Here is a 23,390-nt window from a genome sequence, read left to right as displayed (position 1 = left end):
ATCTAGCCAGAGAGAAAAACACTTGCTCAAAACAAATTATGAAGTGTCTGGATAAAGTACACCACCAGTCATTTGCCAAAGTTACTCTAATATATCTCCAACATAAAGAACTGATACAGCATGAACATCAGAAGTATCTGTCATTATCTCCAAAGCCCCAGAATCTCCTTATCAAACATTTCCCCCTTGACGAACAAATGTATTTAACAGTCTGTCATTGAATTTTGTTTGTAATCACTTGCATTTCATTTTTTTTCCACTCTCAAATACCATATAAGCTTGATTGGCACAACTGGTAATTTCAGCACATGTCCTCAATACTGACAATTGCTTCTTTATAACAAACCAGTCACAAGAAGACTGTCATCTGTCGCCACTTCTTTGCATATAACTTGGCAGCTTTACTCTCGAATGATGTCAAACCAAGCCCTCTCTCTGAGGAACAAAAGTGACAGCTTGCTGTCTGTCAGTTTTCTCCTCCTCCTCCCTTTCATTTCCCTTTTCTCTTTCTCTCCCACTCCTTCGCTCTCACCCTCAGCCTTCTCCAGCATTACTGCACCTCCTACATATTTCGTCTTCCTGTAATGAGAACAGGTTGGAACTCTGAAAGGAGGATTCTTAGATATGAGGGAAAGTTTAGGGTTTCACCTCGATGTATGCTAAATGGAAATGTAAAGCGGTATGAATGCAATTCATTTTCATTTAAAGTTTCCAAATTATTTGTCTTAACTTACACTTAACTCACACAAGGATAATTTCTTTGTTCTTGTGATTTTAAAGTATGAAAGGCAACCATCCAGAGAGTAAACTAAATCTATCTACTTCTGCATTTTTTAGTCTCACTTTTTTTTTGCTCTTTTATTATGCCTCAATGCTTAAGACATAATGTTTTCAGATTGCCCATCTGTCCATCCATCTGTTTGTCTAATTCTAGCAAACGTGGTATTCTTAAATAATACTTAAACAGAACTTAAAGACTGCAAAGTTCTCAAGAATGATCTGATTAAACTTGGTGGCAAAAGACCAAGGTCACGGTGACCTTACACAGCACTTTTTTGGCATTAACCGAATAATTCACTTGCAAAATTATGATAAACCTCATACAAATGTCTACCATGCACTGCAAAAGTACATAAAACACACTAGATATTGAACAAAATATGATGGAACAGATCCAAACGTGACAGAAAACAAAACATGCCAAGGATTGCATCTGTGTTTTAAGGGAGAAAAACTTTTGCTCTTTTGCTTTTATTCTTGGTTTGCTTTGGTAGCATTTTTTGTTATTTCCACCTATTCAAGCACACTAAACACTGCATCATACTAATAGGATCTAATAACATTTTATAGGTTAACTTCACTGTGACATCATAATGAAAAGAAAAGTAAAAACAACTGTTTTCTTACTGTTACAGCAGGGTACACATGAGAGTTACTGACTGAAATAATTCTGTCTGACTAACCTGACTAAAACCGACTCATGAGAGAGCACTGTATTTAACATTTATGAAGTACTATGCTTTGGGGGTTGCAAAATTTCTAAAAGTTCCTAAAACCTAAAGAGCTAAAGCTTAGTGGTTTACTGGATCCGTCAAGTGTTCTACATTATTGGGATACAAGGAGAAACTGTAGCGCAACACTTTAAATCAGAAAATAATCATCAGAAAATAAAAACTTGCAGTGCAGTACAGCAATGATGGATCTATTGTCTTTTTTTCCCCATTCTAAAGCTGTGACTTATATGAGGGGGCTCACAGGATTTGGAAACAACGAGCATTTTAAAATGGGTTCAATGGCAGTTTGTGTCTGGATTGCTATTGAAACACTCTTAAATACACCACGCTATAAATGTCGAGAGCAAGCCAGATGACTGGGTGAACTTCAACACAGTATTATTATATGTGAAGTGTAAAGAAGAGTACTTGCTGTGATTGAGGCTGGAAGTTACACTACATGGACAAAGGTATTGGTCCATTTTAAACCTCAGGTGTTTTCAGTCCTATTTTCACAGGTAAAATCAAGCTCCTAATCATGCATGCAGCATCTGTAAAGCAAGCGCTCACTGCATTCAAGTACCACAGCTGCAGAAGTCAGTTGGTATAAAATTTCTTCCCACTAGAAGATCTAGTTGCTATTTAAGCATATTGTGATCATACTGCCCTTCAGTAGAGATTCAAACTATAGACTGAATGTTTTTTGTAAAGGTAACTTTTTTGCTGAAGTTCATAAAAATGTATATGATTATTGCATTTTGTTTTTTTAGTCATGATTAATATGGCATTAATCATGTAGTGCAGTAAGCACAGCAGTCTGTTGAAGGTATTGTATTTGAATATAATGTTAGGCAGAAAACAATGTTTTATTTATGCACTGACAGGCTACTTACACTTTTTCGTGTCTTGTCTTGCAGGACGGGCTGCACATCTGGTTGTGTCGCTCCACTTTTTTCTTCCTAGTTTGATGTATTTTAAAACTTGGGGTTGTTTTTATGTTAACTGGGCCAGGCGCAATGTTAGTCAGGCAATGTGCAGTCCCTGAGTTGGGGTTAACGCCTCACAGGAATCAGGCCTTGCATTGGTGTGTATGGCAAACTGATTTGCTGTGTCTATTATAACTTGGTTGCAGTGGTATCAATTATTTCTTAGGGGTACACTTAGTGCATGTAATAAGCACCCCTGTGGGATCGTATTTTTTTGGGGTGGATTTGGTTAAAAAAAAAAAAAAAAAAAAAAAGCACCTGTAAGTTTCCTGTTGGTGAAAGCGAGTTATCATGTGATTGCTACACTGCTGACGAGCTGCACCATTAAAGGTACATTATGGATCATTAGTGGTCTTTTATTATGATAGTCTGATTTGATTGCAAACTCTCTGAAATAATAAAATTGTATACATTTTGGATGATTTTGATCACTTGTCCCATTTATTCTGGACTCGTCCCTGCATGATTTCCTGACTGGAAGTTTGTAAGAGCAGGATCAAGGCCTCAGTGCTCACCATGGGTGTTTTTGATCACTACACGTATATAACTCTCTTATGTTTCCCAGTGTTTACCAGTTTCCTGTCTTTAATGACCCTATGTTTGTGTCACTGTTGTCACTTTGGGTTTCTTTTGGTAACTACATTTCCTTGGGCTTCTTTTGTTGTTTTACTCCCTATCTTTGTCCCTTGTAATTATCTGCTCTGCCCTTATTGTGTTCATCAGTTGCCTTTGCCTTGCTCTTCCACTTATCTTTGTCAGAGAAGTGCCCTTTGCTCATGTTTCACCTGTGCTCTCCTTTTATAGCACGTTGTGCCTTCCTCTGCTTCCCTTTTTTGCTCATCACTTTGCTGCAATCAACTTTAGATCATTTACCCTGTGTATTGTATCTGGATTACTTATCACCATTTGGACTTTATTTTTGAAGTATCAGCTTAGTGAAATAAAGCTCATCTTTTGTTTGCTTAACTTAGATTGTGTCTGCATTGGGGTCCTCCTTTTTGTCTACATATAACATAAAGAAAAGAAGGATTTAACTTCAAAGTCTCAAAGAAACAGTGAAGTGGGGAAAAATAAAGCTGTTTTATCTTGAGATGCCTTTGAAAATAGTATGAAGAAAAGATGGGTACTGCTTACTGTTCTCAAACCCGACGAGCGGGCAGGGGAGTAGACTACTGAGGTCAGCGTCACAATATGTGGTACTACTTCAGTTGATAATTAAACCCTTTGAGAGATCTCCCTCTTTTCTTCTATCTGATATGCATGTATAGTAAACACAACACACTTGTAGCACTGTTCTTTTTTTATCACGCCTACTCACAATCAAGAATAAACACTTTTATTTTTCTTATTTTTCCCCAGTTATATTTTTCTTGCTTCTCCTTTCACATAACGCCGCAGAGACGGATAATAAATCTGCTGTGGTGGTAAACAGCTCACAATTATTTCCTTATTTTATGTTAACAATAAATCCTTTGCAGCACTTCCCAAAAATTCAGTAAGGTTTCAGATTAATTATGTAAGACCTCTAAAAGCCAATGAAAATCAACTTACAGAGATTTAAAACTTGCTATATTCAGACATGGTGAGCAGTTTGTCACCTTGACAGTTTGATGGTGTTATGTAATATATAAGTGGTATGGATACAGACTCTCTTTCAGCATGATGATTGTTAATTATTCCTCCTTTAAAACAAGAGCAGAGTATAGAGTATGTAATCAGTGTTTTTTTGTCTGTTTCTCACCAAGATTACACAAAAAAGCTGCCAAGCTGCACTTCATGGTGGCGAATTGGAGCACGAGAAAAGGATACCACCCCCCCCCCCCCCCCCCCTTCTAGGGTTTCTGTGATTTAAACCTGACTTTTTCAAACAGCTTTCTGTTTTTCCCTTGCCATTAAACTAATGTATTTTGGTACATGTTTTGATGTTTTGCTAGAAGAAAACGAGCACCTTCATTTTGATTTCACTGTGCGAAAAACTCTTGAAGCCCACAAACAGAAGTGTTATTCTTCCTGTTAACGTACCTGCATGCCACTAGAAAGCTGAGCATTAAGGATGAGATAAAGTGGAAAAAAAGAATTCATGTTGCACGAACCTTGATAACCTGTTCATCCGTTGACTTGCACTCCACTGACTCTGTAACATCAGAGACCGCACCATCCGTCCCTACAGTGACGACCTTCAGCGGAACAGCGACAGTACGCCCAGTGAGCACAGCCGTGTTGAGAATTTCAGTGTCCTGTCAGGTGAAAAAGAAAGAAACACACACATACTCTTAATATTACTATTATTATAAACTTTTTTGCTGCTGCCTCAATCCTGGTTTACCCCAAGTTAAGAATCCATTGGCTGATTTTCTACTAGATAAAGCAGCTGATGGGCTGAAAGTTGATGATGAAGCAGCAATGAAAAACTTGGCTACAGCTTTTCTACAAGATGACCAATAACATTCAAAGAGCAATCACCAGGGGTAAAACATGAAAGTGTGAAAAACATGTATGTTCTTGAAAGGCCACTCGAGGCTGGCTCTGAAAGCGGATCAGTCCCTGTAGATTCCAATGTTAAAATACAGCTAATATATGCTTTTACAACCTGCCACCAAATAATTTTCATTGCTTGAGTTGATTTCTCCCTTGACAATAACGTTTGTTTCTGTTTTTTTTTTTTTAACTCATCTGTTTATATTTTACTAAGGATTTAATTTACTTCTCTTTAGTAAATTCGATCGCCTTTAGGGGCGATCGTGGCTCAAGAGTTGGGAGTTCGCCTTGTAATTGGAAGGTTGCCGGTTCGAGCCCCGGCTTGGACAGTCTCGGTCATTGTGTCCTTGGGCGAGACACTTCACCCGTTGCCTACTGGTGGTGGTCAGAGGGCCCGGTGGCGCCAGTGTCCGGCAGCCTCGCCTCTGTCAGTGCGCCCCAGGGTGGCTGTGGCTACAATGTAGTTGCCATCACCAGTGTGTAAATGGGTGCATGGATGACTGGATATGTGAAGCGCTTTGGGGTCCTTAGGAATTAGTAAAGCGCTATATAAATACAGGCCATTTAGCCCTTTTGGCGCGTGGCTGTTTTGAGGGACAGGTGGGTGTTGATTAGGCCACTCTAAATCTGCTAGCCTTCACCTCAGCTAACTGGTGACAACGTGTTGATAGTGTTTGTGGTGTTGGTGCATCGGTGCCAGCAAGCCTTATTATTATCTGACAATATAATATCTGACAAATAACAAGGCTTGTGCTGTGTCTTCATTATAATGAAAGCTGGACCAAAAAGTCTGTGCTTCACTTTTGGTGTTTTTTTTATTTTTTATTTTTATTTTGTACGAATCAGCAGAGAGGTGTACTATGAATGGAGATTAGGTTAGCCAAGACTGTTGAGCTTAAGGTCAGAGTTTTCACAAAAGTGTCACTTTTTTTTACCTTGATAATCACCATGGTAGTACGTGCTCAACTCAAACTGGCTCTCAGCAGACGGTGTTTAGTATTTTGGTTTAAAGGGGGCTGGATGATCAGGAATTTTCTGGAATGCATGTTATAGATGCATAAACTGCATAAACTGCAGCTGTTGGAGCTCTGATTAGAAAGATGATTAGTAGATTTTTTTTTATCACCAGTAATTTTCAATCATGAAAATTAATTTTGCATTAATAAACTAAAGGGATTTCCACATCTCCTTTCCACCGACTAACATTTAATCCTTAAATGTATCATAATTTTCGAAGCTCTATTGTGCAGCTTTCCTGTACCCAGCAGCAGCGAGTGTGCACAGAGTGGTAAAATAAACACAAGTCAATGGTTTTTTTTTTCTTCCTGCTCAGCGTGTTTGTAATGATTGTGGAATCAGAAGATTAATGATCATCTGCAGCATTACTTTTTTGTCTTATTTTCAGCACCAGTTTTGCATTTTAATGCTCACTATATATCTTTATAATGTTCATAGATCTTTATTATTCATCAGTGTGATGATGTCTCTGATTAGAGTAGGTGATCCTCAATGGAAGCATGCAGCGAGCCTAATGCAGAAAGTCTGGTTTAACAGAGGATGCTGATAACCACCATCATGATACTCGTCACCTCTGACTGGGGTTTCACATTTTGTCTAGCTAGCTAATGCAAAGAAACACTAGTGAACGTTCTTCATAATATACCCCCTCAGGTCTCTGTCTCCATGGGATGCACCCCTCAAGTCCATGGATACAATTTACTAACCAATTTTGCTATAGCATTACTGTATCTGATAACTTCTGGCATTCCATCCTCTTGTCACTTCTGGTTACAGATGCCAATGGAAACAATGCAATAATGCATCCAAGACTTCAAAAAATGGCTCTAAAAACCAACAGCAGTTACATCCATTTTTAATAATCGAGTCTATGATAATATCACTTTCATGCTGGAATACTGAACCAGCATGAAACCGATGATCTGACGACTTTTGATTGTTACTTTCTACTGACACCTTCATCCTCCTTATTAGCCAAACGTTTGGTGTTGTTGATTTTACAAATACACAGGATCATTTTGTGTGTAGAGAAGGTTCTATTCTCGACCATCATCTTTGTTGCTATGAATATTTTTTGTGAGCTCCATCAAAGAGCAGAACATTTCCAACAATATCAACGATAAAGGTAACGCTAATACTCAAATACTGCAGGCAAATTAAATGTAAGATGATATGACATTTATGTGTAGACTTGGAAAAACACGATTTACTTACTGGCAGCTTTCCAAGTTATATACATAAACATAAACAGGATAACAATTGGCTAAAATAAAAAAGAATACAAATACATAGCAGGAATACCAGTGTGTTTCAAAATGACCTAAATGCTTTCTGCACACTAGTGCAAATAAAACAAAGCAACCAAAAATCTCAGTGGTGGCAGGGCAAGGGTTATTAGAAATGCCCACTGTGTATAGGCAAACTTTTGGCCTGTGGGGTGGGGGTCATAATATTTAGGCAAAAGGCTTTAGTGCTCAGTCTTTTGTTTTCTAGCTAGACCAAACAACACTTCGTGTATGTTTGCATACATTAAAAACATGTATTGTAGAAAAAAAATATACGTTTTATATTTATAGTGATATCCCTAATGAGTCTTCTATATGCTGTGAACCTAGTTTCAAATGCCATTTATTATCTGAAGGTCAAATCTCACGCAACTATAGACTGTAGTTATTGCAAAAGGTTTTTTACCTCCGCGTTCAAGTAGCCCATCATACAGTAAGGATGAGCAGCAGCTGTGAGAAGTGCTATTTACTGCTACAGAGATCCTGCAAAGCACAAGTGAGGCTGTGTGACTGTTCACTTAAAGATCTTTGAGCGCAAATAGTAACGATTTTTTAAATGGACTTTTGCATCAGTCAATAAGCCTGCTTTTTTCATTTTGTTTACATTGCATAGAATGTATGAAGCAGCAAGTCTTCACATTTAACAATCCTGAAATAACTAAGTGTGGCATTTTTTAAAATAACTCGAATGATTACAAGATTCTCAATCTCTGAACGATCAAAAATGCAACATTTCTATGTAAGAAAATATATATAAATCTTTATTCCATGCATTTTTTTCCTACCTTCTTAAAGTCTGATACCTACATCCCCACAATACAATATTCAATGATGGGTGTGATGGTTCAATCGAAGATTAGAAGCAGCTAACACAGCTCTGGGCTACAGAAATGTTGTAAGCTCACTTCTAATTCTCCCCTTGATTTTTTTTTAATTTGAATGTCTACTCTTTAGCCCAGCCGATACCGCCCCGAGAGACATCACTTATTAGTTTAAATCGATTTTGAACAGCCCCCTCTTGAACCACGTAGGGCTTTACATCACATATACAGTGCAAATTCTTCAGATCAGTAAACAGATGCCTAATATTGTTCCCTCTACTGGTTTACATTGCAGTGAGGTCACAGTATGACAGTTATTCGAGTCTTCCCAGCTATTCACCATTATTCCCCAGAACCAACCTTAATTAAAAGAAAAAATACAAAACATTGACAATAATGCTTCACACCAAATTGCAGTCATTCCAAAGCTATAGCTAGATTCACTTGAGAATGACAGCCCTTACAGAAGAGCAGGAAGAAGATAATGAGATCAATTAAGACAATGCCTGGTAATCCTTGAGCTCTCAGTGTGTTTGTCGTATAGAAGATTTGCTATAACAGTAGATCATTCTCATCACTGCTCAGTTTAAATAAGACTACTAAGAGCCTGTGAATGCCAAAGGCATCTATTTGTTCATTAAAACGGTTGCCTTTTTGTTTTTCTTTGTCATTAACTATCCCCCGTATCTGCAGACATACACACAGAGAAACTGCTTTTTAACCTTGGTGAAATGTGTGGTGGTGATTCCATGCTGTTTTGTTTAAATATTTCTTGCTTGGCTGATAGATCTTTCTCAAGGGATGTGTTTGTCCTGCCACAAGGGAAACAAACCCGAAAGTTAGAATGAACAGAGGGCAAATTCCTGCAAGTGAGCAATTTAGTGCTATCCTTTACAAGCACAATTGTTAGGCCTCTTGTACGTTTCAAGTTTCACAAAGACAAACAAACTTGCAAGTCTGCCTTGTTTGAGTTTCAGATCATTTATAGTATATTGATGGTAAAGCATGGGATATACAGCGCACAATTCATTTCCTGAAATGGATTTGAAAGTGAGGCTCGTTTTTCACAGATTCAAATGATATTCAAGCATATTTAAATCTCCAGCAATCCAGTAAAGCCAACACTCAACAAGTGAGACATCCATATAAACTCTAGTCCTTGTTGTGAATGATAAATATATCTGCTGCTAACTGCATGGTGCTGATGATACTAAGCACCTGTAAAAAGTCTTCTCTGTGTGATCACTACTCCTACATGTAATGGGAAGTACCTTTTTTTTTTGCTTAGTGAGCCATTACAACTGGAACAGCATGATAAAAAAGAGGTCTTAATGATCTTCGGCATGTATTGCGGAGACTGTCCATTCTCATAAAGAACTGAGTAGTGAACAAGATCAAATGTAATCCACATAATGACAAAAAAAGTGAAATTTAATAAGAGAGCATTAATGATGCACGAGGCAGCAAAGGCAGCGTCTTCATCTGTAAAACCCACCTACGTCTCATCAGCCACCGCCTGGCTGTTCAATATCCCCCCTGTGGATGAGAAGGTCTGGTGTGTATTCCTCATTGACGAGGCGTACTTGTACACACCAGCAGATAAGCATTTATGACTGAAAATGACTATATTATAGACTAATGTGCACACATACACGTAAACAGCTAAACACATAAAAGTGCTACATATATTGCATAGCAACCCACAGTATCAGTATACATATGCAACAACTTAACTTAGACACACACTTGCAAGCACAAAGACACCCTACTTTTTTTTGCCCAGCTCAAAAAAAAGAAAAAAGAAAAAGAGGCATGTCTCCCCCCTTCTCATGCTGCAGCTTATCTTAACAACCTCTCATTGCAGTGCAGAGAGCAGGGCAAGAAAAGAGAAGAAAGAAGGCGAGAGAAGGGAGAATCAATAAAAGGCCATTATATTTCTGAGCAGCAGGGGGTAGAAGCATAGAGTGTGTGGGGGCTGATATGGTTGTGGATGAATGATGTGTAAGGTAGCAGACAAACTACAAAAGTCCTGCTTGGAGAATAGTTACTGTATGTAAATGTGTAAATGCTCAAGGACAAAATCTGCTGTTGTTACCCAACTTTGATTTAATATATATGCTTTATTGCAAGAGGGCATTATTATTCTGCCACTTTGGTTTCAAGACCTGCGCAGATCAGACAAGTCCAATGAAAAATTAGGAACTGATGGCTCTTTTTTCACATAACGACTACGCACAACAAACCCCTAAAGTTCCTGCACTTTTGGATAACCTCCCAGTCTCTGCAGTGGAGTCCCTCTTCTGTATGGCAGGCTTGTGTGAATAATGACTAATGTTTATACCCCTATCAGATTGTTTCATCTTACGACTGCAGCTTCTTTGCTCATTCATACAACATAACGTATTATTTTCCTCACATTTTTTTGCAAACTTGTTCACTGTCAGTAACAGTATTTGGATGCTAGAGCAAACGCTAGGAAATAGGGTAGTATTAATAGTAAAACACTATTATTATGAAAAAAAAAAACAATATACAAAAACTACTGCTAATAAAATCATAAAATTGTGATTTTGTGTGTAGTCTCTTGCTACGATACACCTTATAAGCACAAGAGGTCTAAAGATGGAGTTAAAAGAAATTACAGCATAATGATAAGTGACTACTAATCCATATAGACTTATTCAAAGGGTTTAAACGAGCAGGGTAGGGACACATCTAAGATATGCTGGTCTTAGATGTGGCCCAGAACACCTTTTAACCATGGCTAGCTGTTTATTATTCAGTCACTGAACAGATGCCTCTGACCCACAGAAAACCACAGCTCAACTGTTTTCTAAGCAGCTGAGATTGGCAGGAAGCTCACAGGTCCTGTTCTGTGTTGGCCAACAGTACAGTAGGTTTATATTGCCACTGCAGCACTCCATCCATTCAGTTCATATCAATTATCAATCAAAAAGTCTATTCCCTCTAGCACCTATATAGTCTCCCCCTGCCACTCAAAAACTTTGGAACATCTTAAAGTGTATAGTAGGAGATAAAATGAAAGCAAAGGCAGGGGAATCAATGCCTCTAAGGATTTAATTTCTTTTTTCCCACTATTTTTTTTTTGTTAGAAATGGTGATACAACAGAAGGAGAGAGCGGTGTTCATACAATGTAATCCTTTTACGGTTATGACTTGGGAAAAAAGGCACAGCAGCCAAGGTGTTCTGCACTGCAGTGCTATAGTCGGACAAAAATCGGAGCAAGGTGCTGATAACTGAAGTGATGAGTGATGTGATGGAGCGAGCAAAAGAGGGAAATTACTATTTTGTTGCCAAAGTTAGGAAGATGACAGTCATTTTACGTGTAGCTGCTGAAACTTAGCAAATCGTCAGGGTTTGGAGTTTTCATTTTAGGGAGTGAACAAAAATACTCCATAGTACTTACAGCGGAGTATGCAGAAATCCTACATTTTGCTAGTAAGCTAGGTATTTGATGAAAACACGCTGAAAGTCAATTGAATCTGGAGTTTTTTTGAGGATGAAATAAGCTGAATAATCAGCTTCTGCGTCTCCGCTGATTTACCTCAATTGGCATAGCAGCTATAATTGCAGTATTAGCAAATAAAGAGTTGAAGGCAGTTTGGGGCCATTCTGCATTGACCATGAGTAAGAAATACCACTATTGATTATTAAATTGGGGCCTACAGTGATTTATACTCTCCTCATTAATTAGATATTGATTTATAACTTCTTGTCCTGGCAATGGGTTGGGTTTGTTATTGTGTACTGTGAGCTCTAAATACTTTTAGTAAGATTAAATATTAAGCGTCTGTTGTTTTTTCCTGCCTCATACTTCCTCACTTTAACATAAGGAGCGGAAATGCCAAAGTCAGCAGTGATAAATTGGCTGTCGCTGATAAAGCCTGTCCATATTCTGAGGACCTTTCTCCTGTCTCCGGCTGAGGCCATTTGATTAGAATAAACCAGAGAGCACTATACTGGACCATGGCCCGTGCTGGCCAAATAAAAGACCCTCAACCCAGCCTGACAGAATGAGGGAAAGGGTAAGGAAGGCAAGCCAGCAAAAAAGTAAACAAACCACAACAAATGACAGAACGGACAGGCTTAACTTCAAAGTAAAGCCTGACTGACATACATATCTTGGGCCCTGAGAGAGGCAAGAGAGACATGCTGGGCGGCAGAAGTGAAATAGTTTGTGTGTGAGTACAGAGGATATGCACACATGTCATCCTCATTCTCTGCCGCTCCGCTTCATGCTCACTGTTACACAACCCACCCTGAAAAAAAAAGTTTTTGAGTCCAACCAATGTGATCATTCACATTCTTTAGATTTAGAAGTTGCGTGTCAATAAGATGAAGGTACTTGCTGACACTGCTATTTTACACTACTGTGCAAAGGTTTTGAGCCACCCTTCATTTCGTTCTTGCATAGGATATAGATTCAGTGATTCAGTGAAGCATGCACATGCAGAAATTGCTATACAGAAAAGACGTTCGCAGGATTTCGAAACTGGTATGACATTACTCAGTTTTTGGTTCCCCCCCCGCAAGATCTTTATAAAGTGTTTCCTTAGAGCCTCAGCTTTGGTGTCAGCTGGCCTCTAATGCAGGCATGTGCATAACACAGAAGGAGGGAAGGAAGGAAAAAAGAAGAAGCAAATAAATTACAGTCCTAAACAACTAAATAAATAACAGAAACATTGTTATTTGAATAGAGTTTGCTAATTTTGATCTCTCTGACTGTCTGCTGTCTCATCTCCCTCTCCTGCTTGCTGTAGGATGATCAGGATCAACAATGACAAACAAGCCTGATGCATAAGGAACATTTTTCCCCAGAGCGAAGGTGATAAAGAGAATTTGTTTATTCAAAAAGCACAGCATAAAGATAAGGCAGAAAATTAGAGACCCATATATACACAAGAGGACTTAATTAAGCTATAAGGGGCATTATAGTTGCATGCAGATGGCTAATGTTGCCCTGAGGGCACTTAGCATGCCAATGGATAGCCTCACTGCTTCCCGATTAGTACTCTGTCATGTCATTTCCAAATACTGTTACTGACAGTGAAACAGTATGACTGATAGCATCTTGCTTGAAAATTGCTGGCGAGTTCTGATGCAGTGATAGCACTTTGTATAAATTATAGATATACGACCCTTTATTTTGGACTTGGTTTAGGCAGCCAAGCAGCATGGGAACACACAGGGTTTCTGCTTTCTCTTCTTCTTTTGTTCTTTTGATTTTCGAAAGCATTTGTCCATCAAAGTTGATTGCCAACTTAAAATTGCAAGGACAGTAAATGAGAAAACCAAACTGGGTACAGTGGAACCCCGACTTACGAAATTAATTAGTTCCTGAGGGTCTTTCGTAAGTCTGAAATTTTCGTAAGTCAAAGCACCCATCGCGCCTTTTGAGTGAACAATAGGCTATAGGCTAATTGCTAACGGCAACAACAATACGTCGTTCAAGTGGAACAGCGAAGCGCAAGTACGAAAGCCAAGGGGTTGTCACATGATTCGGAAGGCATTGTGGACATTCTGGGCTCAGCCAATCAGAGCCAGCGGATTTCGTAACACGGGCAGAAATATTGCCGTTCAGTGCCTTTGTAACTTGAATTTTTCGTTTAACGGGGTATTCGTAAGTCGGGGTTCCACTGTATATGGATTCAGGACCCTGTTATTCAAAAGCACTATAAACTTCGATGCATTCACCAGTCACCCAAGTAGTATTTCAGCTGCTGAATTACAGTATTTGCTTTAACCAAAAAATTTTTTCTTGACTTGTAATACTCGCAGGAGGCCTGAAGGCTGATAGATGGCAGCTAGTCATGGCAATTTAATTGATTTATCGAAAACACTTTCTTTTTCTCTTTCAATCTTCACCATTATTGGCACAGATAAACTTCCCGCCAAGCTTTACCAATGTTATCTGAGGAATTTCTGATTTTTTAAAACACCAGTGCGAATTCTGACCAATCTGACAAACCGAAAGTTACATTCTCAGAAACTGTTTCATGTATTGACACGGGATTTGTTCTAGGACTAGGCACCCCTCGCTGAGGGAGGTGTCTTGCTGGCTTCAGAGTATCATTATCTGTTAATGAAAGATCATTTTAACTTGGGGGTACCCCCAGCCCCTGTTAACCCTCCGCCCTTAAAAAAAAAGGACTATACCCTGATTGCTCACCGTGTCTGCAAAAGTAATGAGTTTTCTGTGAGTATGGGAAGAGCACTCTCCGAGCTGCTGGTTAACTTGCATTCTTCAAGAGCTTGGACAGGATGAAGACTCTTGTGTTCACTATTGAAGTGAACAAAAGAACATTTGCTGTGCTTTGATCGCAGATGAGACTTTCTGAAAGCAGAAGCGGCTGTTCAAAGTAAATAATGGCAGACTGCATCGTTCCTTGAGAGTGTGCCAAAGTAGCCGCTATGCGGGTATTTTACATTTTTTTTTCCCTACATAGTGACAAAGACAGGTAGGCTAACAGATGAGAAGCCTTGACTACAAAGAAAGTTTCTCAGTTCTGTAGCAGAGAAATACTCTCTCTGGTGCTGACTTTGGGCTTTGTAACTTTACACACTGCTTAAACGTGGGACTATAAATCATTTAAAAAAAGGAAAACCCTCTTTAAAAAAAAAAAAGTCACTTTAAACCACTGAATGGAGCCAAAATGAATAAATCCGAATTTGCCCTGGTGATTATAATTCTAGACAAAGGTGCTTAACCACGGCCACAAATACAGTTAATGCAGAGCTTCCTGCTAATGGTGGTGATTATAATGTTATGGGACTGTAAGCACAAAGCGAATGTTATTGAGTTTGAAATAGAGTGAGTTTCAGAAGCTATGAATAAAATGCTAATGATTACATTTGGGATGTACTGTAAAGAGCTATGGGGGCCAACTGGCTGTCTCTTCTAATGAGAGAACAGAGAGGCAGGGAGCAGCAAGAGAGGGATCAAAAATTCATGGGAGGATGCAATAAAAGTAGTGCACACTCAGCTGGCATGTTCTCTGCATGTACCGTCTTTCAAGCTTATTAATGAAACACCACCATCGTCTCTCTTTTCCTCTCTCTTTTCCTGTCGGGCCAGATTGTGTTCAGCCCTGCAGTTTTCTTTGATTGTCCCGTTAAAATCAGAGTAGCCAATATCACTTAACACAAACAATGTAGCGCCATTTGTCTTGGTGACGTCGAGCTGGCATTCACAGGTCCAGAGTTCAGTTCAGTATCTCAGTAATGCACGAGAATTCTCACACAGTAAGAGGAAAATAGCAGTGTCTTAAGTGCAGACAACTTCCTCTGCGCTTGTCCTCTATTAAATGTATTGATTTATGAGATTTCAAACAGGAGTGCGTTACAAACTGAAGACGAGAGCCACTGAGGGTTTCTAAATGGAGACAAAACTGCTCATCTGAACAACCCATACAATCTAGTATTAACTCCTAAAAACTACTCTCGTGAAAGCAGTTTTCAGTAGTACTAAACTCACAAATTTTCCAATAATAACTGCCACTTAATATTAGCAATGCAATCTCTCTATGATTTTGTCTTTCTTAAGGGTAGCAATAGATTACATATATCTACAAGTCTATTATTTCATCTTCAATTCAATTCAATTTTATTTATATAGCGCCAAATCACAACATAAGTCGCCTCAAGGCGCTTCATAGATACAGAGAAAAACCCAACAATCATATGACCCCCTATGAGCAAGCACTTTGGCAACAGTGGGAAGGAAAAACTCCCTTTTAACAGGAAGAAACCTCCGGCAGAACCAGGCTCAGGGAGGGGCAGCCATCTGCTACGACCGGTTGGGGTGAGAGAAGGAAGACAGGATAAAAGACATGCTGTGGAAGAGAGACAGAGGTTAATAACAGATATGATTCAATGCAGAGAGGTCTATTAATACATAGTGAGTGAGAAAGGTGACTGGAAAGGAAAAACTCAATGCATCATGGGAATCCCCCGGCAGCCTATGTCTATTGCAGCATAACTAAGGGAGGATTCAGGGTCACCTGGTCCAGCCCTAACTATATGCTTTAGTAAAAAGGAAAGTTTTAAGCCTAATCTTAAAAGTAGAGATAGTGTCTGTCTCCCGAATCCAAACTGGAAGCTGGTTCCACAGAAGAGGGGCCTGAAAACTGAAGGCGCTCCCTCCCATTCTACTTTTAAATACTCTAGGAACAACAAGTAGGCCTGCAGAGTGAGAGCGAAGTGCTCTAATAGGGTGATATGGTACTACAAGGTCATTAAGATAAGATGGGGCCTGATTATTTAATCTTCACGTCAGAATTCTCCTTTCATATCCAGAAAAAAAAAAAAACACGCTTTGAATGCTAAATTACTTGCTTAGCGCACTCACACAAGATCCTCATTGTCTTCAGTATTCATCTAGCATTCTATAATATCCTGTTCTGCCATAAAAGGCACAAAATTGCGAGTCATCGGTTGAACTACAAATTGCTCTGTTCAATTTTCCTGGAAAATGCATCTCCTCTGAAATTATGAGCTTTGACCATTGCTGCGGGATGAATATCCAATACTGATCTCTCGCGCTCTCTTAAACACTGACTGCAGAAAGCTTATACCTGTAGAATTCACAGAAACATGTCTTCAGTAAAAATGAAAGAAAATTAAAAATGTCAGGGTATGCGTAAACTGATCTCACCCATCTTCTGTTTAAACATGCGCCTTCTTATCTACTCGTTCGTACTTGTTTCTTCTTGACCTTTTTGTGCATGCACACAAATGACAAATTTAAAAAGCAATTCTAGGCATTTTCAGCTGTTCAAAAAAAACCCTTGTAAGAACAACAAAAAAAAAAAGGAAGAAAAAAAAAAAAGACAAGTTCTGCACTTCATGTTTGGCAGCCAGGAGGTACTGGGTGAGTGTGAGCATGCGTGTGCTTCTCTGTGGGAGTTAAGGCCAGAAGCACTCACGGAGAGATGAGAGTTCTCTTGAACAGGGGTGTCTGGCATTCTGTATCCAGACAAGTACTGCTAAGTGCCAGGAATGATTGGTGTCTACCTACACATACTGCCGCAAAGGTGATGGCTGATGTCATATATCCACCCATCCATCCATCCATCCATCCGTGCATCTATTTTTTACACATCCTATCGGGTTCGGTGTTTTGGAGGAGGCTGGAGCCTATCCCAGCTGTTATTGTTCCGAGAGGCGGGGTATACCCTGGACATGGCCATCTAAGGCGCAGTTTGCTCAGACAATGACTCGTCTACCTTTAATTTATTAGCTGGCACTTAACAAGCAATATGTGCTGTCAAAGCATGGGTGCCCTTTAGAGAGCAGAATTTGTTTTCGGAAGTCAGAGAGACAACTAACGTCTCAAAGACTGCACCAAGACAGTGTCCTACATATGAGGAGTGAGCAAAACGTTTTGAGAACTGGCTAAGAGTAATTCACATGATCTTCTCTTATATTGCTTAAATATTTTAAATGGGGCTGCTGTTTTTAGATCACTCTGTTGAAGTACCATTATGCGCCCTTGTAACGTAGTTGATCCTTCAGACTTTTTGTAAAGTGGGCCAACTTGCCAGTGGTGCAGGTAGTGTGTGAACACTGTGTCGGTGTGGCCACAAACACAATCACAATTTTTAACTAACTTACAGCACTAGTAAAGATAGCAAAGTACTGTTGTTCTAAGATTTACCTTCGTTATTGCAGTGCACTTTTACGTTATCCAAAAGTTCTAAATAAAAATTCATTTTCCTGTTGCGTGGGCTCTTAGTTCATTTTAGGTCTTCAGCCTTGGTGTATTTAGGCTTCTTAGCTAAATATTTTACTTCATTTATTTATTTATTTTTATTTTGTGTGTGTGTGTGTGTGTGTGTGTGGGGGGGGGGATTACAGAGGCATACTGTTAATGTTATTGTTTCTGTTTTTTGTCACACATATTGGTTTTGCTTTACTCCTTCAGTTTCCCCATTTCCTCTCACCTTCTCTGTTAACCGGTTTCTATCTTTTTTTTTGCCAATGTGTTATCTGTCTTAGAGTAACTTCCTGTTTTACTTTGAAGGTTATTTTCCTGTGTCTTCCTGCCTTTGTTTCTTCTCCTCACTTTCTTGATTATATTCCCACCTCACCTGAGCATGCCTTTGTCCCATTTCCCAGCCAGCCCTCTGTATATATCTATTATTTTTTTTTAACAGATCATTTTTTCCTTCCCGTTTCCGTCGCCTGCATTCCCGAGATTCCTGCTGTTGCCCCTTTGCCACCCCATGCTTACTTTAACACTAATTGGCATTTAAATAATGTTTAAATAAGACTTTAACAGAAAATGTTTATTACTACTACTACTATTAATTTAATAACAGCTAACTAATTAGACCTATTGACAAATTGTTGAATCTTTAATAAGACACATTTTCTTCTTAAATCAAAGTTTGCACGCTGTCAGTACTTTCTGAAATCTTTATTACAATACATCTTTGCATTTTTTCCATATCTCTTTCAATTAGTTGTCCATTAAACTTTTTAGTATTACTATTATTTAATACAATATAATTGGAGTGTGCATTCTCTTTTATTAAGCCACTAAAAGTGGAGAAATGTAGCCAAAGCCTTAAAGCTGCTCTACTCGCCACAAACCATAAATCAGCAGTGCACCGCTGCCTCACAAAATGAGTATGATAAAACTTTATGAAGTGCTTGAAAGCATTTGATTTGTACATGGACATAATCAATGACAAAAATTAAAACTGCCCTATTCTCTCTTCAGCACACAGAACGATTTTCCTCAAAAACAATTAAGAACAATTCATTATGTTTACAGTGTCATTATGATAATACAGTTAGCAATCATAAGCCACTTGCCAATTCATCCACATTTGGATTGTTAAAATCCAACTCAATTTAACTTCTCATTCTGCAAATTGAGAGCGGCGTTTAAAAGCTTCATGACGATTAGAAGTTAGTCCAAGCTTTGTTTTAAAAATAATAATTGGGTCTGGGTTTTTTCTTCAGGACTAATAAATGATGATTGCTTTGCCATACTTTCATATGGCAAATTATTATTCTTTATAAAGAGGCTAAATACTTTTATTTAAAGTCAGAATCAAAAAATGCACAATGGCCTTGCTAAGAAACTTGTAGACTTTAAGACTAAAAATGGGAAATGAAAATAAATGAAATACAGAGTGGCTCCTAATTAGACAATACCTTGTTGTTCACTGAACAGGACATGCTGCTTTTATCCCTTTTATCATTTATACATTATAAAAATGTTTTTAGTGTGGGAGAGCTGTAAACTCTTTAAAAAGAAACATGTTTTTTTTTAAAGTATTTCCACTGGACCTTGAATGTCATAGTAAACAAGTAAAAGAAACAGTTGCCAAGTAACTGCCAAAACTATCTTGTTACAAGACATGATTGAATGTGGGTGTTCATCTTGTACTATGTTTAGCTTTAAGTTGATCTCACAAATCTAATGGGGTTTGTGAGGTTTTCTTCATTACAGCTCTCTTTTTGCTCTTTAACTTTCCAGTGCATCCACATCTCAGCATTATTAAGATGCCGAGACATTTTCCATTGTGTTGGGTTTTATGATGTCAAACTCAAAATTAGTTTAATTTGTTGACATGGTTCTGTTCTGTCGTATGTAAAACCAGAAGAGCAACACTCCTGTGCAGAACAGAGGAGACGTCAGTGGAAAGCGGCTTGTAAAAGGGCAGCAGTAACTATAAACTAAAAAAGCACTGGCTATATGAGATTTGCCAGTTAGATTTGTAGAAAGGAATCAGCTGAGCCAACAGCTGATATTCTAGCCTGCCTGAATTAACACCAGCCTCAATGCAATGGCCGCCAAGTTGAAAGTTTATCTTATTAATAGCTACTTTGAGCTGCTCCCTGCTCCCATTCACAAGGGGTTGCCACAGCGGGTAGCTCCGCATTGAGTTTTACACCAGATGCCCTTCCTGATACAACCCCAAAGGGACTGTTTCTCCTTTCGGGATGAAACTGGTGATCTTGATAGTTGAATGCATAAACCACTACATTATAGAGAGTTATGTTATTAATATAATATTACTTTTTGGGTGGCAATAAGTTCAAAAGCTACTAGACATCTAATATAATCTCTTGCTTTTGCTTTCAGACTACCAGTTAACCAATTTAAGGCTGTGGGGTAGAAGTAGGGGGAATCTATCCCTGATTTCACAGGCACTCCACCAGTCTGTCACAGGACTAACACACTGAGACAGGTAACCTTTCACACTCACAATTTAGATTCAGCAGTAAACCTAGGAGTACCCCACCCTGGATTCTAACTCAAGACCTTCTTGATCATCCTTCTTAATCATGTTTTAGTCTTGTTCTCTGCAATTGCAAAACAGGCTTTGTTGGATATAGGTCACCTTGTTTCAACAAGCACTTCATTGATGCATTTTTAAAAAAATGCGGTCTCATCTGCTTAAGACAACTGTCCTGCTGCATGGGTCACATTTAGCTCAAGTTTCCACCATTGTGTAGGATTATATATCACCTGCTACCCTTGTTTGAGCTCTTCACATGCCAAAGTGTGTTCTGTTTCTACCAGGTAAGGTCTGCCCCAGATTCTGTTTATCTTATGTGTCTCGATAAATCTTTTGTTTTCTTCTCAGTATGTCAGTGTCCAAGAGCTAAAGTTGGTCTGACCGAATCTGTTGATGTGCTTTTTTTGAGGCATTTTAGTCTCATGTAGACTTCTGCACTGGAAGTTGAATACACAGACGACTAGTATAAAAAGCATCACCAGGATGCCACAACCCTTATACATATAATATATGCATTATTTATCCTTTCCTAATTTCATCAGTCAGTTTCATCTGTCCCCTGTCAACCCCAAATGACCCGGGTATGCTGGTTTTTTTCTCCCGTTGTTTGGTAGGAGCAACTCAAATCGCTCTTTTGATGTTGAAGGTTGCTGACGACTGGTTTGGGGTAAAGTATCAGACACAAAGTAGTAAAACAGTTTATAACATTGGAAGTAACAACTTTGCAAACTTACTGTGGCTCTAACTATCTGCGATAACACACTCAAAAAACAAATGCATGTAGTGTTGATGGGTTATTTTAAGTTAGCCTAACACTGAACTTAGACACATATTCCCTTACGCACACATGCTTCCAATTTCCAACCAGTCACTCCTCACCATGGCCAGTGGCACGATGCCACCCAGGTCCTGCGGTGCCAGACGGATGAGAGTCTGCACTTCACTGGTCAGGGTGCGCGTGAGCGGATACTCGACCTGCCATGCCACCTCCCTGCTCCCCTGAGTTACCATCAGCCCATTTACCTCCAAGTCTACTTGTAGCACTCGCTGGTAGCCCACTGCCTCCATTCTGCAGAGAGAGGATAAAAATTTGTATGTCAGGAGTGGATTTTGATAAAAGGTTAAATAAAAGGTTGGAGTCAAAAGGGATAAGAAGGTAGCAGGGAAAATAAGGTAAAGCAAGGAAAAAAGAAGCAAACACAAGAACTTGAAATAATGTGAACACACAGGAATGATGGAAGGAGGAGGGGAAATAAAACATCGGTCAGCCCATTCAGGGAAAACTACCTAAAAAGAAGAATTACACTTTACATTTTAATCACCTATTTAAAAAGTTATGTAGCACAAACACTTTGATGGTACCATTAAACCATTAAAATTCCATGAACCACGATGTGTGCAAAAAATAAATAAATAAATCGTTGCAATATGAAGTCTGTCTTGCAGACTGCCAGGGCCATGCAAATTATTTTCCAGCATCCGATGGAGATGCAAACAAAGCAGAAAAACAATGAATGTCAAAGAACACCCATCAAACTTATTTGATTTGCTGAATGCTTGCCTTGATCAAGCTGCTGCCTTTCACCTCTCTTTGTCGCAGCTAAAAATCAATGCCGCACCATTTTCTGAACAACCTGAGACTGATATACAGAGCACGCACTGTCTTGAATAATACAGTTTACCAGATTGGAAGTCTGGAAGTGACTCACAGAGGTAAGTGCTGAGGTTGTGAGAGTCTGCTACTTTAAATCACAGCGACAACAAAAGCTAAAAACAACTCAGATGCTTCCTATAATTTAAAAAAAAAGAAGATAATAGGCATGAAAATTCAAGATGTTGTTAGCTTTGCATCTGTTTATAATGAGTACTATCCTAATTATATCTCTAGCCTAAAAAGTAGGTTTGCTTTTTCTGTGTCGCAATCAATACAAGGCTGGATAGAGTCCAAACTGAGGTTCAGGAGGTTTTGAGGGATAAGATCCAAGGTTTTTCTTGAACATATTTTGGCCAAGTCTGCAGTTAAATATCCCCAAACTCTCCCTTATGTTCACAGTTCAGACGCTAGCCCCATTTCAAAGTGCAGATTTAAGGATCCACTCCGGTTTAAAAAAAATAAAAAGAAAGAAATGCAAGGGAGGACAGTTTTGAAAACTGAAATCAGTGTGGATGAAAACTGCTTAAATAGCAATTCTAGGTCAGGCAGAAAAGCCTCTCAGTTTCAGTGGGTAATATTCTGAATTATACAAAAACATGCTTTCAAATAACCATTGAGAAGGTTTGGCTCTGGATGATCACAGAGGAGCACTGCTGTGAATCTGACCCCACAATGAGAAATATTAAGGTGCAGTTCCGTTTGAACAAAGCAGAATTTCACGGGTGAGTAGCATTGTGCCAAAGGTAGGGGTTGTTCTTTGTACTGTACTAACATTCACAAAGTTAAAAGTCATGAGATTTTTACACAAAGGATCTGCCTTCCCTTCTTTTATCCCCAATTTTTTTTAAAAACAAAAAACAAACAAATAAGACAAATACTTTTTTGCTGCATTGCTCTATTTTGTACACCCATTTAAATACAGGTTTTGAAATTCAAAGAGAAAAATGTATCAAAAATGTGCCACACTTTGGTGCCAGTATGGTTCACCAGGTTAATCCATATGCTGTAAGGCTACTGCAGAGACCTGGGTTCGAATCTGCCCTCAGGCCTTTTACTGTCTGCCGTCCCCTCCCTATTCCCATATGGAAAAGATATATATAAATCTTATAAAGTTTGTATCTGTCTTGTGTGAAACTTGTATGAAAAGCATACAAGAGTGAAAACAGATATAAGATCCCTTGAAAAATTATATAATGAAACTTGTATGTTTTGGATACTTCCTAAAACAATATATGAAAGTAATGAGAAAGTGGCCACTTTCATGAGTAAATCATATAAGTTTTTACTATTTCTTTTCCATATGGGTTGTTTTCTACTCGCCTTTACAGAAGTTTACAGGCTTCCAAACTCGTATAAAGTTGTTTTGAAATTGCACAATA

At 38.8% G+C, this 23,390-nt stretch overlaps 1 protein-coding gene across 2 annotated transcripts in view; it reads right to left on the bottom strand.

Annotated features, from left to right (window-relative positions):
- Window positions 1-23,390, bottom strand: part of LOC309711874 (transmembrane protein 132C) — a 188,275-nt gene that overhangs the window by 20,434 nt on the left and 144,451 nt on the right. For both annotated transcript variants that reach the window (XM_082542407.1, XM_082542406.1), the window contains exons 5-6: window positions 21,237-21,426; window positions 4,573-4,716 (exon numbers count right to left, since the gene is read on the bottom strand). In XM_082542407.1, coding sequence (XP_082398533.1) covers window positions 4,573-4,716; window positions 21,237-21,426 — 334 coding nt within the window. The remainder of the gene's footprint in view (window positions 1-4,572; window positions 4,717-21,236; window positions 21,427-23,390) is intronic.

This window comes from Aulonocara stuartgranti (genome assembly GCF_965226115.1).
Source record: "Aulonocara stuartgranti genome assembly, chromosome: 7".
NCBI lineage: Eukaryota > Metazoa > Chordata > Actinopteri > Cichliformes > Cichlidae > Aulonocara > Aulonocara stuartgranti.
The sequence above is the reverse complement of the archived record's forward strand: the minus strand, read 5'-3'. Positions and strand labels throughout refer to the sequence as shown.